Source organism: Melopsittacus undulatus, chromosome 3, assembly GCF_012275295.1.
Source record: "Melopsittacus undulatus isolate bMelUnd1 chromosome 3, bMelUnd1.mat.Z, whole genome shotgun sequence".
Lineage (NCBI taxonomy): Eukaryota > Metazoa > Chordata > Aves > Psittaciformes > Psittaculidae > Melopsittacus > Melopsittacus undulatus.
In genome coordinates, this window is record NC_047529.1 from 7551922 (window position 1) to 7570383 (window position 18462).

General features: G+C 42.5%; 2 protein-coding genes across 5 annotated transcripts in view; one reads left to right on the top strand and one right to left on the bottom strand.

Moving 5' to 3' along the window:
- The window catches only part of MACROD2 (mono-ADP ribosylhydrolase 2), an 882506-nt gene that overhangs the window by 96604 nt on the left and 767440 nt on the right, over positions 1-18462 (top strand). The gene's annotated exons all lie outside the window — the stretch shown is intronic.
- Positions 5112-17613, bottom strand: FLRT3 (fibronectin leucine rich transmembrane protein 3). Its single transcript, XM_034061007.1, has 3 exons — positions 17463-17613; positions 9334-10077; positions 5112-8247 (listed from the first exon to the last, which is right to left on the bottom strand). Exon 3 carries the CDS (start codon positions 8200-8202, stop codon positions 6253-6255), a length of 1950 nt encoding a protein of 649 aa, XP_033916898.1. The 5' UTR covers positions 8203-8247; positions 9334-10077; positions 17463-17613; the 3' UTR covers positions 5112-6252.

Consider the following 18462-nt stretch of genomic DNA (forward strand, 5'->3'; position numbering starts at 1 on the left):
TTCTAGTTTATATCCCTCTAATAGAGGAGTGTAATGCAAATAACTTGGTTTCTGATTAATGTACCTTAAATAGAGGCTGGGCATATAAAAAAGCTGCGTAGGTTTTACACAGGTTGGGTTTTGCATGTACTTCTGGAGTAAGAGCTACAGTGTGACTTCTTAACTCCCTGGCTTCATCAGAACAGCATCATTCCTGGGCAGAAGGGTTTACCTTTTAGGAAAAGTCTATTTAATTTACCATTGAATCCATGAAAAACACCACTCAAGTTTAAGGAAGCCAAATTAACTCTACACATACTAATCAACAGCCTAAGATGTTGTGTAAGGTAAGGATGCTTTTTCTCTTACTCTGAGCTGCTAATGCTTGTTTTGGTCATTTAAGAAATGATGTTACTATAGCAAGCTCAGAGTTGGACAAAGGCTTTGATTTAATGTGGCCTGTTCTGTGTTACCCAGCCTGAAAGATTTCTGCTTCTAGTCCATAAACACATATGTAAGTACCGCTGCTTGTATGCATCTCAAAATCAAGAAGTCCCAACCTGTGACTAGAGTCTTACAGCAGTGACAACTGATCTCATTGTCCTCATGCACTTCTTGAAATAATAGTCAAGGCTTCCAGTTAAAATCCTGGAAAGTGTTATTGTGAGAAGAGATGGGAAAGTTTGTGAGGAGACGGTCTACCCCACCTGCATCTGCCTTAGACGTGTCTTAAGGTGAGATAGCCATTCACTTGAAATCATCAACCAATTCACTTTTGTATCCGATGAAAAGATTTGCAGTAGAACTATTTATCCCTCTTAAAAAAACCAGGACCCCCCCACTAAACTTAATAAAACCAATTCCCACACCCCCAGAAGACATCCGTCTTCCTATGGAAAGCCACTTGTCCAGTAGGCATCTAAGAGGGACTTGAGGCCACAAGAGGACATCAGGACTGCATGACTCAGACATGCATTTCTGTTCTAAATATTGTAAAAAGATTTTGCACAAATTAAAGAAGTTCAGTTATGTAAAACGTGTGCATAATGGCACCCTTTGTAAATGATGTTCCTGCAGTTAATGATTAAAGTACATCGTGCAGTCCCTTGATGTTGACCAATTAAACCTTCCTTGGCTGTGTCTATAAATAAGGTATTCCTGAAGCTCAGTAAGAGGACAGGAGCATGTGCCAGCTCTTGGCTAGGATCTGCTCCCTGGTTTTGATTACTTAAGAGGGCTGTTCAGGACAGGGCATCAGCCTATATGAATGCTATCACCCAGCTTGAACAAGTCAGATTATTTAATTAGCCCTATTAAGATGCTTCTATTTTTATAAGTTATTTATGAGTTTTTTTGCTAAGCTTAGAAGGTCCAGCTTCAGATTTCAAAAAGTGTTTTCAGGTCATGTTGTTAATCTTGAGGGGGTTTATATGGTCACTCCACGATGTTTTCATCCTATGAAAACCCAAAGGGGCTTTGAGCAGCAGCTGAAGTTGGGTCATACACTTCTGAGCTCCTGGCCTGCACGTTTCACGTGTTAGGATATTTACAATAACCATGCATGATGGACATGTGCTCAGCTTCCAGAATGTGTGTTGTGCACCTTTTCCTTAGACCATCAATAATGCAGAGGATGGTTATGTCTTCTAATACCCATTTTCCCGAAGTCTTTTGGTTTCCCTTAGGGCAGCAATGTTCCTCAGCCATCATTCAGAGATGACCTTAAAATGAGTATCTCTGCTATATGATGCTCTGTGATCATTTTAGTGAGATCCACGTTCTTTGTGTGGGTTTTATGTAGACTTTTTTAGAGGAGCAGGAAATGATTTGATGGAATAAGTATTAAAATTAAATCAAACACACATGCTTATGAAAAGAAAAACCTTCTAAAGCAATTGTGTCCTGAATCTGATGCCTGAGTCATGGCTGTATCTTCAGAGTATTTGAAAGGGCTCTCATTTCATCACCAGGGTGGAACTCCCACTCTGTCACCCACAAAATTAAATTCATTTGCAAAGAAAAGGAAGAAATCACAAAATTTCCATGTCTGATTTCACTCAATGGGCTTTTCCTTTCTAGCTAAGCCACTCTGGGCTAGTTTGGAGCAAGAAACTCCAGTTCTGGAGTAACATTATGCTTTGTAAGAAAAACTCCACTGGTGGCAAGGGCTGGCTTGTGGCTTGAAACTTGTGGTTTTGTTCTGGTATAGGTGAAGAAACAGTTAAAGATCAGTACCAGGTTGATGCTGAAAACAAGGTATGGATTTGGAAGCAAGGTTAAGGTGTTTTGAAAGCAGAGGGTATCTGTGCAAATTATGGTTCCATCCAAAACCATCCCAAAGAAATGTGGTTTGGATAAATCCAGGCAGATGGCAGCTGCCAGCTCACGTTTGAAGATCTTATCCAACTTTAGCTGGAGGTGAATATGCAAAATTGCATCCTCTTACAGAGCAGAGAAGTCTCTATACATGCGTTAGTGCATTATGTCATCAGTAAATTATTTTAATAGCAAATAAGGCTTTATTACTTTTGCTCTTGCTTTATTGCATTTGCTGCTCTACATTCAATATGTACAGCATTGGCACAATATAGCTCGCATGCTAGCTAGTGCATTAGCAGAAATGGTAACTGTGTTCCAAGACCATAATACTTTGAATTTGGTACTGTTAAAGCCAGGAGGAAAAAATAAAAATTCCCAACAGTTCTTGTATTTCAGGCTGTTGTACAAAGCTGGTAAAATAATGGCTTATAAAAGAAGGGAATTCAGTTCCGGAAGGTACCGAGATGAGACAGAGTTAATACGGTTTCCAAAGTACCGGGGTGTTTTTGGAGGCAGCTTTCGGGTTCAGACAGAACTGTGAGCCATTCAGGAGAGCAGGATAAATTTAAGAATAAAGAGGGATGATGATGAAGAGTGTAAAAGATACTTGGCAAAGTATTTTAATATAGAGGGATGCTGATTAAATTAACTCCGCACATAAATTTATGCGACACTGAAATGAAAGTCACTCCTTGCTCCACAATTAAATATTGAACAGTACATTGAAAATTATTTGAGATAAATTTAATGTGGATTAATGTTATTTTGGTAAATGTATGCAGTAAACTGCTCAATGTAGTAATCCGATTTGCCTATGTCTCTAACTGTCTAATAGAAGGGATTTATGCATGGTGCTAGAGTGTTGCGTGCTGGAACAGCAGCACTATAAGTAGAAGAGTCTTGAGGAGATGGGAATGACATGGAGCAGAATAGGAATTTGTATGTACATCCAGGGAAAAATATTACAGTTTAATTTGTAATCAATCTCCCACTTGCCAAATTAATCTTAATACTGTGCACATTGCATACAGGTTGCTGTAGAACCTAAGGAAGATCTTGTATGCCTGGATGGGCCATCACCCACTGACAGCACATGTGGTAGGAGGACGCCAGCTCTCCCTGCAGACCTGGCCTGGTTCTTTGCATAGGACAGAATCACTTGTCCAGGTTGTCACTCTGGTGGAGGCAGAGCAGGAACAGCTGGGCCAACTTGTTGAAGCTGTCCTGGATTTGTATACTACTGCCTCACAGTATATATATTGCACATGAAAAGTACTTGTGCTTAAGATTCACATGCAATTATCCCCTCCTCAAATGGCAATTTTCTTCTACCCCATTTGCATGGCATCACTGGGATGTGTAGTACATGCCAAGTACCATTACCAGGCTACTTCTGGCAGAGGTGCTTCAGGAGAGACATGGGAGAGTACCCATTGAGTGTTACCTTACTCTTTTCACAACACAAATTTAGAGTCAACTAGGAGAGAGGTTTTCATGTAAATTGCTTGAAAATGCAGGAAAACCCATTTAATTTTGAGAGCTGATGGCAAAGAACTAGTAATCCACTGCCAGTGACGCATCTGTTAAATTTATCTCTGCTACAGGGGTCCCTGTGTGCTAGCTTAGATGAAAAACAGGTCTGTCTTCTCCATCCATGTTTGGTTTTCTTTTTCACTTACTACTTGGGAAGCCTTTTGCACAGGAACATAATGAGGCTCCGTGTGCTTACTCTTGGCTTTCTCCCCCTTGCCTAGATTTGTACCTGATGGGAAAATAAGGCAAATTACCCTCATTTAGTGCATAACACCAAGCTGAGCTCACTGATGTTCAGAATAACATGCCTCTTTGTTACTTTTGGGATTGTGGATCCACTCAGTGCTCCGCGTGAAGGACAAGACGTGATTTATGTAAGGTCAGCAGGGAAGCACGGTGCTGCTCCTCTGTTGCTCAGGAACCCACAGCAGGCGCTCTTGAAGGTGAGCTTGAGGAACCAGTAACCGTGGCACAGGGAGTTTGGAGAGGAACTTCCCTGGGTACATCTGAGAAATGATGATGAAAAGAGCTGTGTATTACTGGAAGTTCTGGGTCTGTGCAGTAGGATGGGTCCCTTGCAGGAGAATCATTTGCAGGCTGCTGAAACCATCACTCTGTTTGTCACTGTTTTTTCTTGTCACTGTCCATCCTTTACCACTTTTAATGATATAAACAGGCCAAGCACTGCTAAAATTCTCATTTGAATGGCATTTGGTAAACATTCCTTCTCATTTGAGATATTGTCCAAAATACTTTTCTATTTGCTGTTCAGTCAGGAAAAACTTGTATCTCAGAGGGTTGGTAACTCAGTGCTTTCCCTCCCTGTCATTGTTGACACACTTGAAAGTTGTGAAAACCTGTTTTCCAAGCAATCAATACTAAAGAAACCCTGCAAGTGTAATACTGTCAAGCTGAACAAAGCAAAAGGTAAAGCCCATGACCTGAAAAGTTGCTTCTGAGCGAGTTTCCTTCCAGTGTGCTGCAGAGACGCAACATTCTTTTAACCTGCTTTTCCAACTTTATTCATCAATAAGACCAGTATTTTTCATAGTGAAGTTACATATGAAAAAATGGGTATTTTATTTTTTTGTCCTTTTTTTAAAGTTTTTAAAAGCTTGATACATGTAGCGTTGGATCAAGGCACACACAAGACTGGCCAAAGGGCGTACAAAGCACTTTGGTTTTTAGTTGAAGAAACAAATGATTACGGCAACAGAGAGTGGCTTGGGGTTCAAACATGAAATAGCTCATCGTTCAGGAGGAAGGCAGAAAGAAACATGTTACCCTTAAGATTTATCCAGGAATTTCTGGAAAACTGTGACAGTAATGGGCAGTATTCCTGACTGTAATGGCAGTATACTGAACACATATCTGTATACTGTTTGTTCACTGTATTCCCCAATTATCTGCTTACCTTTGTGACTAAAGTTTTTGAGACCTTCTTACATTACCTGTCCTTTTTGTCCCCCTCTTTCCTTACAAAACTGCACTTTCAGCCCTTTCTCTGTTCAAGGCAGTTTCCAAGTGTTGTCTCTGTCCTCCTGCCCTTGCCTCCCAAATGCCTGTGACCATCCATCACTGTTATCTCTGTAATAAGCAGCCCACTGGCTTTGATAACGAGAAACCTATCTGTAAGCCCTGTCTACCCCCTTGGTTTGTAGAACCTAGTACATATTTCTGAATTCCTTGCTAGGAATTTGATTGGGCTTTTTTCCAGGGATCAATTCTTTTTTTTGACACATGTCAAAAGCTTCAGTCTCATGGATGTCATCGATTTGCTTATTTTCTTTTAAATTGGATGTCACCATTGTTGAATGGATATATCCAGACAGCTGATATTGCCCATTACTACACGCATTTTTGTTTATTGAATATTGTTGTGGTTTACAGATTGAATAGACCCAACATTGAAAGTTCTGTGAGTTTTTGCAACCACTTCTTGATGTTCCTGATTTGCCAGGTTCAACATTGTTTTATTGATACCAAAGTGAAAAATGGCCTGTGCTTACACTTACAAGGATCTCAGATGAATGTTCTGACTGCTCAACACGGCAAGAAAATTCACTTTCACAGTCAACAAGTCATCTTACTCAGTAGAACACAAAAGTTAAATGGTCTGTAACTTCAATATTAGCAAGGAAAATACAGTACAAATTACTAAAAAATACTAAAATATAGAATTGTGGTCAGGTATCCCCACTACATTAATCGCAGCAGTAGCCTGAAATTTGAAACTTTTAATAAAAAGTTCTTAAATATAAATTATATGGCAAATGTACAGTACATTGCTTTGTCAGTCTTTTAATCCAGTGTTTTGCAGTAGAACAGCAACTGTTAAGTCAGTCTTTTCTCGTTTTCTTTAAAAAACAAAACCAAAAAAAACCCAACCAAACCCAAACCAGTCTTTCATGTCCTTCAGTATCATGAGTGTGAATGGTCTGAATCTGGAATACCACTGTCTCTGTAGCTCCTGTTACTACTGCTTTCACTGTGGCTGTTCTTGTACAGATTCATGCCGTTAGGTGGGAAAATGGTGTGTATTACAAACTCCTCCTTGGACACTTGGTCATTGGTTATTGGTATCATCTGGAAAGAAGTCTCCCTGATTTCTAGGATGGAGTTATCCTTCTTGGTTCCCGCTTCAGCATAGTCATCCTTTCTCCGCCGTCCCTTGCTGTAGGCGCAGTTCCGGGAGAACAGGGACCCATTTCTGTGGACGTACCAGCAGACCAGGGCCAGCAGCGCGATGGCCACCAGCGCCACCGCCCCACCGATGATGGCAGCCAAGGGCAGGCTGGAGTTTTTGTAAGGTTCTTTCTCCTGCTCCCGGTTGAGGGTGGTGGTGGGGTTGTACATCTTCAGAGGGGCCGTCTCGGTCTCGATGCATTCAGGCGTTTCGTCGGAGAGATAGATGTTGCTGGTTTCCATGGGAACCATGCACACGCGGTACGGCGATTCTGGTTCAAGAGCTGTAAGCAAATAGTCATTTCTGTCGCCTGTAACGATTGTTTCAGTTATAGATCCAAAGGCAGGGCTGTGACCCATCTTGAGCCAGCTCAGTCTTAAAGCAGTCATTGGTAGTGCAACTTTCCAGGAGATGTGGATAGTCTCCGTGCTTACGGATTTCACAAATATTGTAATGATTTTGCGCACTGGGCTTGCTGTGGTTCTGTAGTTTTTGTTTAAGTTGGGGGTCTTGATGTCTGGTTGTTTGGTCACAGAAACCGGCCAGTGGCCCTGGGCCGGGTATAAGGTGTTTGGTACCGCGGTAGTGATTTGGATGGTGCTCATCATGCCATCGTCCTTACAATCAAATAGTTCCACGCTGAGGTCTTTGATAGCCATTCCACGGACTTTCTCTGGTGCCTGACACATCAGTCCACGCACATTAACTTTTAAAGGCAATGACTGTAACCAGTCGCGTACCCATTTCATTTTGCACCCGCAGTTCCAAGGGTTGTTGCGAAGGAAAAGTTGAGTTATGTTGTCCAGATCATCAAAGACACCCTGAGGTAAATTGCTAAGATTGTTGTTGGACATATCTAGTCGATACAACTGCCTTAAGTAAGAGAAAGCATTGGGTGGCACACGGTTGATGTGGTTTTCTTGAAGGTAAAGCTTTCTTAAGTTTGTTCCTGGCAAATTCACTGGTGCAGCTGTGAGCGAATTGCGGACCAGCGACAGTTCTGTAAGATTGACTAGATTCATGAAGACTTTGTCTCCTAATCCATGATTATTTAAGAGATTCCCATCTAAAACGAGGCGTTTTAGATTTGTAAGGTCTTGAAGGGACGGCTCTGAAATCGTGGAAATACGATTATCATCCAAGCGTAGCTCTTCTATGGTTTTAGGCAAACCCCAGGGAATGGTGCTAAGGTGATTTCGAGAGAGAAAAAGAAGTCTGAGATAGATGTTGTCCCGGAAAGCTCCATCCTCAATGCTAACAGCGGAAACAGAATTATCATCCAAATGCAGTTCTTCCAGATAAGGAATTTGTGAAAGTGAATCATAAGTAATGGTCCTTATATTGTTCTCCTGCAAATGCAGTTCCTTAACGTACTTAGGGAGGTTAGTGGGGAATTCATCTAGGCTGTTGTGGTATAAATATATTCTTTCCACCCTAAGCAAGTTCTTCAGTTCTGAAGGAATCCCAGCATTATTTATTTGATTGTTCTGAAGGAAGAGGGTAGTAGCATCCTCTGGGATTCCTGTAGGAATAGACGTCAAATCGCGATCATTACAATATATGAAACCCATATCACAGCGACATACTGAAGGGCATGGTTTGGCACTAACAGAACGTGGTGCCATGTCAAGTAACAGCCCTATTTTAGTCCAAACTAGGAAGATGCTCCAGGTTACACTAATCATGGTCAGGAATGATGAGATTTGTATACAGTTCTGATCTTCAACAATCTAAAAAAACCAAACAAACAAAATTATCCAGATCATCAGCGAAGAAACTGCAGTGAAATTCAACTTCAACATTACAGAAGACATGTGAAACACACATATAAAACCAGAATTCAAGCTCTTAGACACATTTTACTTTCCTTAAGTCAATAATTGTACTACTTCTTGTACTAATTCAATTAAGTTAATAAGTTACTCTGCATAGCAATTGAAAGGAACATAATCAGCTATGTCTGACATGTGAATTGTTTTGCTTAAGCATAAAGGCTCTTTCTAAGAATCCCTTCACACTTCATGTGCAGACAGTATTGTTCACAAATACCAGATAAGTACAGAGCTGAAGTCATACCAGAGTTCAAGTAAATCATTCTATATCTGAAAGTTAAGCAGTAATTCCTTAGCCAGCTAACTAGCCCAGTCACCCTTCAGTGAACTATAAACCCCTCACCAAACCCACAAGGTTGGTGGTAGCTGTTCTAGAGGTCTAGAAAAGTCCTAACAGCAAAGCAGAACATGCAAAAGAGTAAGGGCCAGCTAAAGCTAAAGTGCTCAGTGTCATGTTGAGCATCTCTTGGATACTGCAGCTGGTTTTTGAGCTGGAATGTTTAGCAAGGTGAATGTTACAACTGGTAGGTAGCTAACAACCTGATGTAGTGGGTAGAGCTATGGCTTTCTAGTTGACTGGACAGAATACTTCATTACATGCTTAATTTCATGTTTAAATATTAGTCATTCTCAAAAGTCTTTTACTAAGCAGTACACTAATAAGAGACTATTTGGAAGGTTTAACCACATTTTCCCATCTTATTAGTTCAAACTGTGCACGGTAGGATAATATAAATTAACTCTTGAGACTGAAATTGTACTTTGCATCGGTAGTGTGTTTGTACATTGAGCTCAGGTCATTAGCATTTTTATAGCTTTTAAGACAACATAATTCAATTACCATTGTAATTAGGGTTGTGAGAATGTCTGTAAGATGACCTGTGCATTAAGCAGTGTCATGACCTTTTCTCTTGTGGGTTCATATATTAATTGAACTTTATTCTCTGAGGCACAAAAAGGAAAATAAATTAATATTGATCCTACCGTATTTAAAGGTATGAGTAAAGTTTGTGCTTGAGGGTATCCAGTAAAGGAATGTCTTTCTCACGAGTCACTCTTACGGTTTACTCCATGGAGCTGTGTTTTTCCTCAGTGGTGTTTACTCAGATGCCCCTCCTCGGTGCTCTGTGTTTCCTGGCTCCTGGCACGACACTCAATGAGCATTCCAACCAAGATTTATCATGGTACATAAGCACACCAGGCTGGGGCGTAGAAAAGCTTCAGCTTCCCTCTATTTCTGTCCTCATGTAAAGTCTGTGAATGAAGAGCCTCTTTTGTTTGGTTTAATGCCTTTAGCAGGAATTACTTTCTTTGTAACTCTTACAAACTCTTCTGTGCAGCGTAGTAGTTGGAGGTGGTAACTTCAGCGCCGCATGATGGAAACTATTCATTATGCTGAGGCTTGAAGGATGGTAGCCTCTTGAGGAGGTCAGGAATGGAGCTGCTTTTTCCTGTCCAGAATTATCCAAGTATAAACGTTGTACAGTAGCTACATCCTGATACATCCACGCCTCTCAGAGAACCATTTTTCGACTCTCACTTTTTAACACTTCTTCCCAATTTGTAATGCAGGAAAGAATTCCTCCTGTGCTGCGAGAACACAAGTGACTGTACTGTAGAAATGTCAGGCAACTCAGATGGTTTTCTTCATTTAAAAAAACCCCACAAAAATATGATGTCCTTCAAAGAAAACTCCTCTTTTAAAGCTTTCCTTGAACTCTTAATTTCCTGCAAAAGTAGAAACAAAAGAAACTGGAATTAATAACTGGTGGACACTGAGTTGTGTTGCACCCCCTATGTAAATCATGCTGTGCTTATCGCATCCATGACTTGCATACATCTTGTTTGCCCAAAATAGCTGTATTTCAGCAAAATACAGAGCTCTTTAAGAAAACATTGTTGCTGTTTGGTCTCACCTTACTGCAGCTTTGCTGTAACTACATCTTCCTTTCCTTCAGCACAAAATAAAGTCATCCTGAATTGACAGGCAGTAACAAAGTATTTGTAAGTGATGTTTCCCACCTGATTACAAGTACCAGTCCTAACTCCTTGGAGGAGGCCAAAATGTTTGCTTGCTTTGTGTTCTTGGTACACTGAGATAAATGATGATCCTCTCCTTGGTTTTAAGTGTAAAAGGAGCCAATTACCATTCAGCAGTTACTGGATGAAAGGGGAAATGTTTTTCTCAAATCCTGTATTAATATTTGACATCTGCAACATGCTGAAGCTGAACTGGGGATTTGCCAGGCATCTGTATCAACTCTTTAACAACACAGATACATATGTGGGTTTTGTCCATTAAATGGGCTTGATCTGTTGTATTTGTCACTTTGCATAGTGGAATTGGTGCTTAGATTAGCATATTATCCAATTTTCCTCATCTCAGGAAAAAACACTGATTTCAGTCTTGGCTCTTCCTGTTTCTTGAAGAACTCTAATTATTTGGTTATTTTTTGAATGGTATTATTAACTTGGGCTACTTCATATCACTATGGCAGCAAGTATCCAGTGAGATAGCAAGTTTCTGTCCCCTCAGCATGTAAGCAGTATGAAATAGAAGTGGTGAAATCTGAAATGAGAGAAACCCTTAACGTTTACTTACTTCTCCCTTTCATGGCTGCATGTTGTCCAGAGAACTAAGCACAAGCCTCAGAACTGAAACGCTAGGAAGAAACAGCATGCTGAGTAATGCTTGCTTAGCTACCTTCCTACCAACTTAACTAGAGTAGCTTCTAGTCCTTCATATTAGGCCTAAACAGAAGCAATCTCTGTTTTAAACCTCTTGCGATTTGAAACAATCCATCAAAAATAATCTGTAATATCCTATAGCAACAAGGAATATGAAATGATATAAAATTATTGACAAAGATAACAATTATGCTGCTTTTACTTGTTTCCTTAGGAAAATATTTACCTTAAAAAGGCCCTCGACAAACAACCAAAACTCCCCCAAAACTCCATTTTAGTAGGTGAGACTCTTTAGTGAGGGAATGGTAAAAAGCCTTTTCTCTCCTGATGCTACTTTCATGCTCATCTGAGCTTTGTTTCTGCACCTTGTTTTCAGCAGTATAATGAAAATAGTAACTCAAAATGAGACACCCCCCCACAGTGGCATAAATAAATATTTTATCATATGCTTTATTTAAGGCCAAAACTCAATCTGAGTGGCCACGTTTTAGTATGTAAGGGAATACATGTTTTCTTGGTAACTTATGTAATGTGGGTAAATTATGCAATCGTTATAAAATGGAACAAAAAAAGCTCCACAGTCTTCCAGTGTCCAGTTTTCTTGTGCTGTATTACTGATGTGTTTGGGGATAGAAATCCAGGCTCTATTCCTGAAACTCTGAAATAAAAGAGGTGCTTAACAGCTGTAGAAAAAAGGAATCTCTTAGGAGCTAATGAGAAGTTGTGACAGAGGGTATTTTCTGAACATATACCGTGACACAGGAATATGCATTTCTTAAACAGGCCTTTGAAGGTTACAATAACTTTTAATTACTTAAGGAAACCCCCCACATTTTCCTTAGAGCTGTAAAAAAACAGTTAGTATTAAGCAAACCAGAAGTTCTAGTATGCATATATTAGATATACATACATGAGAAAGTAAGTTCATTTGGTTTACTTTCCTAGCATATAAACTGTTTCCTCTTTGCTCGGGTTGATAGTCATCCCTTCATTTATTGCCGCTATTATAACAGCAGTAATGTGTAGGATTAAAAAGAAAGCACTAAAGCTCATTAAGTTCTTGGAATTTTTGTAGCCCTTCTCTCCAAATTGAAACATGAAAACAAGAGTGAGAAAAATAAAAGCAGGTCTCTTTGGAGAAGAGACACTGTTTCAAAAATGTGGATTAAGACCCTACCCCCCACTCCTTTTTTTGAACTTAGAATAGTTTTCTTAAGGTCTTGATTGTTTGATATCTCGCACTTCCCTTTTATATCTCAAGCCATAGCTGAAAACAATGTTTTTGCATATCAAAGGCTCCAGTGATCTGTCTACAGAGAAGAAGGGAATCCTGCTGCCATGCTCCAACTTTCCCCTTCTTGAGCTGTCTCTAAATATTCCCTGACATCAAGTCATTATAGCTGATCCGGCAGGATGAAAGGAAAAGTGACCCCCACTGGTACAGACACTGTGTCCAGGTTTCTGCAACACCAGACTGGGAGGCTTCATGGCCACATGGGTTTGAAAGAAGCCATTACTTTTGAACGGAGCCGATTTTCACAAAGTATGTGCTAAAATTCATTTTCAGGATGCAAAAATGACTTTTCTTTGGTAACAAAAGTAACGTCGGAACAACCCAACAGCAGCTTTTCTGCTTATCTTTATTCCAAGCTGAATGTTTTCATGAACTTCACTGAACTGCATGCTTCAATTACTTTTTCTGGGACACTGTAAAGCGAGTGAATTACTACAGATAGTGGTAATGCTTGAGCCTCGCGTGTGTACTTATCGCCGGAGCACAGCTAAGCAGGGGGACATCTTATTTTAAATGGTAAAAGTAATTTGCACTATACAAGAAAAATGTATCAAAGAATATTTAAGGGATGAGTCCAGCTGTCCCCCTGTCCCTGTAGGCAACAAGGAGGAGAAAAGAAATAGTTTTGGTATATTTGAAAAGGTGGAGGTTTTACCCTCAAAAATGGTGCCAAAGAGCTCTTTTCTTTCCAAGCTGTGATAAAATGTGAATAAAATCAAGACCTCCTGACTCGAGGTCACACAATGCTGATTTGAATTTCTAATCTACCCCTGTGTTCGCAGGCAGGAACTCTGGTAGATCAGGGGCTTCTTTCTAGCCATCAAAGTAACAGGGAAGGGAAACAACTCGTGATTTTCATATTATAAATGACAAGAGTATCATTTAAAGTTAATATATGTACATGATAAACCTAATTCTGCTTCATCAGTGTAGCTACATTCCAGAATTATCTATTTGTTTAGATTCTGAAATGGATCTGAAGCACAAAATGTGCTCCTTTCTAAAAATACTTGTCAAATCTACTGCATACACACCCATTTCAGCTTCCAGAGGTCATGCTGCCTCTTCAATAGCTTCACCAAGTTGGTTTGTTTTATTGAAAGCAAACAAAAAGAAGTTCCACAGTGCTAATCTACCCTTAAAACAATGCCCATACTTTGTTTTCTTTAAGGGTATTACTCAGGGTTAGTTGATAGTGACAGCAAAATGCTTTCTAAGCACCCTGTCTAGGAGCTGCAATTTCCACGATCATCATATTTCAGGAAGGTGCCCCAGTCTTTTGTTTGGTGCTGGGCGAGCAGAAGGTCCTCTAGCTGTCTTTCCAAGGGGTAAAGAATGTAAAGTGGATCCTTAAAGTGAGAGTAAGCCCTTCAGTCAGGTTTTACCTCTGTGTTTTGGTGAAATTTGGGCTTTTTGGTTTTGCCCTTTTGTTGCACCTTTTACTTGGGGGAAATTTGCTCCCCCCATGTGTAGCAGTTGAATATAAAATACTGCTTTTGTCTTATTAGTTCCAACTCAAGTGCCTTTAAAAAAATGCAAATTTTTATGTGATCTTCCTTCAAATGCAAGCGAATCTGACTTAGAAAGGGATTCTGAGTAAAAGCCTGACTCCACGCCTAAGATCAGCCAAACCAGTATTTGCTGCAGAGGATGGAAATGAACTACGAGTTGTTCCCTTCTGAAGTTTACTTCTAAAAACCTCTCCTCGTTTTGAAGAAGCGAGGTTGAAAAGATCCAGACTATTACGTGATTCCTACTCACTCTCTTGTTTTGACTACTCTGCTTCTGCAGAGGTTGCACGTTGAAAGAGCACTTTGAGGGGGAGTGTTTTGCAATGGCTTTTTGGTTTGTGTTTTAGTGCTCTTTGAGTTTAGCCAATTATGGCTTCTAGGTTTTCTTTTGAGAGCTGCTGCCGAGGTAACTCGCCCCTGCTTGAAAGAATAGAGAACAAACGCTGCCATTGTTTCAAGGCAAAAATCTATTTCCCCCCACCCCACCTCTTGACAAGGTTTTGGTGGAATTATACATGATAGGGAATTCGTGGCACAAAATAATGAGGCATGTAAAAATATTACTTAAACACTTGATAAAGTCCCAGTGGTTTTCTTTCCTTCCCACTTAAAACAGTCATTTGTGCATCTCCAGAGCAGTAAATTTGCTCCTCAAAAAATAAGCCTTAAAGAAGTAAGGCTGTAAGATTGCTTGGATCCTTCCAGCTCACAAAAGGAAGAGTCTGTGATGATGCATTTGCTGAACACTGCTCCAGATGCCTGCCCTGAGTGAAACTTGGTGACTTATGAAAAATAAATGTAAGCAATCCCATATTAATTCTTCTGTGCATTCCTGTGCTTTGAAGTGATTAAGGAAAACACTTGAGAAATAACTAGCCATTAGCATCCATGCTTCCTGCGAGAAGCAGACAAAGATGGCCATCTACCAACCGGGGCCACTTCAAATAATTGCAGTGCAAAGTTTGCAAACTCCAGCAATTGCTTTGATTAGTCACCACCGCCTTCCACAAGCTCCTTCAGCTTCGAGCTACTGGTGACAAAGGGAGAAATGAACAAAAAAGAAGGGAAAATAACCCCCCAACCAACCCAGAAACGCTGTTTTATTTTGTTCTTGTAAAAGGCATCCACTTCATTTCTGCAGATTAAAGCTTGCTCTGAGTTTACTACAGTTTTTTTTGCCCACTGGGGGGTGGTACATGCTACAAAAACTGCTTTAAAGAGCCACAAGTCAGATGGGTTTTGCTGCTGTCCAGTTTTCTCGCTTTAATTACAACAGAGTCTCCTGTTCAGAAAAACAGAGGCAGCCTCCAAAGGAGGGAATGAAAATCAGTTAAAAAAGAACTCTTTTTAGGGAGTTTACAGACTCTTATTTCCCACTTGATTGTATTAACTCCAGTATTTATCTGGTCCTTCTGCAGTTACAATAAAACTGTATGAATATACAGGAAAAAGAGAATTAGCATTTTAAATCTATGCCAAGGGTTGTCACTGTTTCTGGTATACAGGAGCACAGAAGGCAGGAAGAAAATAAATACAGCTTTTAGAAGTGATTAAATGTGGATGGAAAAATAGAGAAGCTTGATAGCAGCATGAATAGGAGGATTAGAATAACCTCAGTATATTTAAAGATAATTGGCTTTCTCTAGACGCAGGTATACCTTTTGTTTATGAAATATTTGAAACCCGATCTTAAACCAGGGCTGTATTGGATGGGTTTGGAATAAATGAAAGGAAACTTGAGGGTGTTTTTTAGGGGGGTGGCGGGGGGGGGGGGGGGAGAGGGAAGGGCACTGAAACCTCTTCAGTATGACCTAACGTGTGGCATCCATTGACAAGGAAAACACACACTGATCTTTCTGTTTTATAGCAAATCATTCTTGTCTTTGCACACTTGAATTGACAAATGCATTTTTCACTCTAATTCAAAGAAATGTTCATTAAGACGCCGTATCCCCAGGCAGTAGATGGTGAGCATAATTGATGCTTCTGTCTTTTTGGGCAGTATATTTTAGGCAGGGAAATTGGGGTCAGGATAATGATTTAATTTTGTTAAAGTCTGAGCATTTTCAGCCTCTTCTTTCCATACTTTTTCTCTGCACAGAGGATTTACATAGAAAAAAAGAAGATTCAGGGTCTGCATTTCCAAGTGGCAGTAAGAAAATGCATCCAGCTGATATGCTCTTTTGCAGGAATACGATTTAATAGTGAAGTAATCCTGCGTTTCGGTGGGGATCTGGTGTACAAAATACTCCGCTGCACTCTTTAAGCAGCCAGAATTGATCCCTTGAAGAAGAGAAGAGACTTGCCTTCAGTCCAAATTAGTAACCCATGGCTAACAGCACTCCACGAATTAATTAATTACATGCACTCGTCGTGGCATTTGCAACACTCCTCACAACTTGGGCTGGCTGCTGCGCCAGGGCTGCACCCAAACCCCTCTGCGGTCAGGGAGAAGAGAATTTAGGCTACCTCAAACAGAAGAACCGAGCCAGAAAGGCAGCTGGCTGGGCAAGAGCTCAGCTTTAATCCACCAAGGGAGAGGGGTGGATCTTGGAAACTAAAGAGGCACCCAAAACCTCCAAACCAACCCCAAAATCAGAGCTGTGCCTAGCGCCGTATGCTGTGGCAGATGCCAGGCTGAGATCTGCAGGGATGCTCAAGCTTTGCCTCCACAACTAAGTTGCAGCTCCCAATGCTGTTGGAGGAAACGGGTGAAACAAAAGGCTCTGGCACATCTGGCAGCCGTGAAACGGGTTTTGGGGCGAGAAGAAGGTAGAGATGAGGTTCGCAGAGGAACAAGTGGATGAAATGTTTATTTGCGAGCCGTTTCTGAATGCTGTTTGCCGTGTCTATGGGAGGGCAGGCAATCGCTTAATAAACTGAAAACACCACCAAAGTTGATTAAAACTAGGCGAGGGCCTTTCGGATGCCGGGGGGATTATCAGCCAGCTCTTCTTCTTCCAGCAAGGGGGGCGGTTTGTAGGGAATTGGGGCCTGTTGCATTCCTCCTCAACGTACGTGCAACCATTTTGTTCCCCAGCTTCTCGCCCGCAGAATTTGCGCGCCCGCGGAGACACCGAGGGGTTGGGGGGGAGGGAGGGGACATGATACAGACGCTCCCGTTCTCCCTATAAATGTATGTACGGAGGGGGCGAACCAAGGCAGAAATGAGGGGTATGGGCAGCAATATCCCCCCGCCCCGCTCCATTAAGGGGCTAGGGTCCCAGCGCAGGAGGGGCGCAGGGAGCCGGCCCGACGCTGCTGCGCGGTGGCTGCGCTCCCGCGGAACCCGGTTTTAACGCTCTTTCTCCAGGGGTACGACGCCGGTACCGCACCGGCAGTTTCGGGAGCTCCCCAAGTATGCGGCGGGTGATGGGGATGGCAAAGGCCGTCTGCAGGCGCCGCGGGGGTGTCCGCCGCCTTCCGCGCCCTGCCGCGCACACAGCGGGGCGCTCCCCGTCGCAGCGCCAATGCCCGCACCCCGGGACTTGGGGGGAAAGAAGAGGGGAAGGTGTGAGCCCAAACTTCCCGCATCCTCCTCCTGTTGTTCTATCGCCGCACTCCGCTCATACCCCAACCCGCGCAACTCCCGCAGAGAAAAGCGCTTATCCCGCACTTACCTGCGGGGCACGGAAAGAAGCGATCCGAGCTACAGCGCATCGGGCGCCGCCGTAATCCCACCCATGGCCGGGCCCCGGTGCGGGGAGCGGAGCGGTGCGGAGCCGTACGCGGAGCGCGGGGCAGCCGCGGAGCTCCGAGCGCGCCCTCAAGTCGCGGCGGCAGCGGCGGAGCCGTGGGGGGCGTGGCCATACGTCACCGTGAAGGGGGCGTGGCCTGAGGGAGGGGCGGGGCCGGGAGCGGCGCGGCACGCGGCGGCGCGCGGACGCTAGGGGGAGCAGCAGGCGGCGCCATGGTGCGGCCGCGCGGGGGAGGGGAGGCCGCGCGTTGGGCCTGGGGAGGAGGTGTGAGGGGTACGGGCGGCGCAGGCGTTTTTGGGGTGATTTTGGGTTTTTTTGGGGTGTTTTTTGGTGTGTTTTTTAGGGTTTTCACCTGTGTTTTGGTAGGAAGAACATCAGCGGTGCCGATGATGGCTGTGAGGGGAGAGGTGGTGAGCCCTTCGTCCACTTAGTGCCACAAGTTAAACCTCACAGTGACCATTTGTGTGGTTGATGCTGGGATCTTAACCCAGGTTGTCAACTTCCCCTTGGTGTTTGGCCTGAGGAGCAGGAATGGTTACGAGTAGCACAAACGCTTCCAAACTAATTGTAAATAGGTGTTATTTTCGTCACTCTGTTAAAACAAGTGGTTATGAGTGGTGTCACCCTCCTGGTGTCATCCATTAACAGCAGTGACCTGGCCATAGCACCTTGCTTAAGGCCTTGCAGGCAGCAGCAGCAGCGCTGGGAGAGGTTTGAGGGTTTTCTCGAGGTATTAATGCTTAATGATGACTGAAATCAGTGAGGGGATAAGAGCTGCCTGGTTTTCCTGCTCCACCCAGGGCAGCCCTGGCTCCGAGATAACACAGGTACCTTATCATGCACAGTGAGACCAAGGTTGAGGATGTGTGGGGCCAGGCTGCCCTGCAGTCTTCAGGGGTTTTCATCAGAAAACAAACTTTCT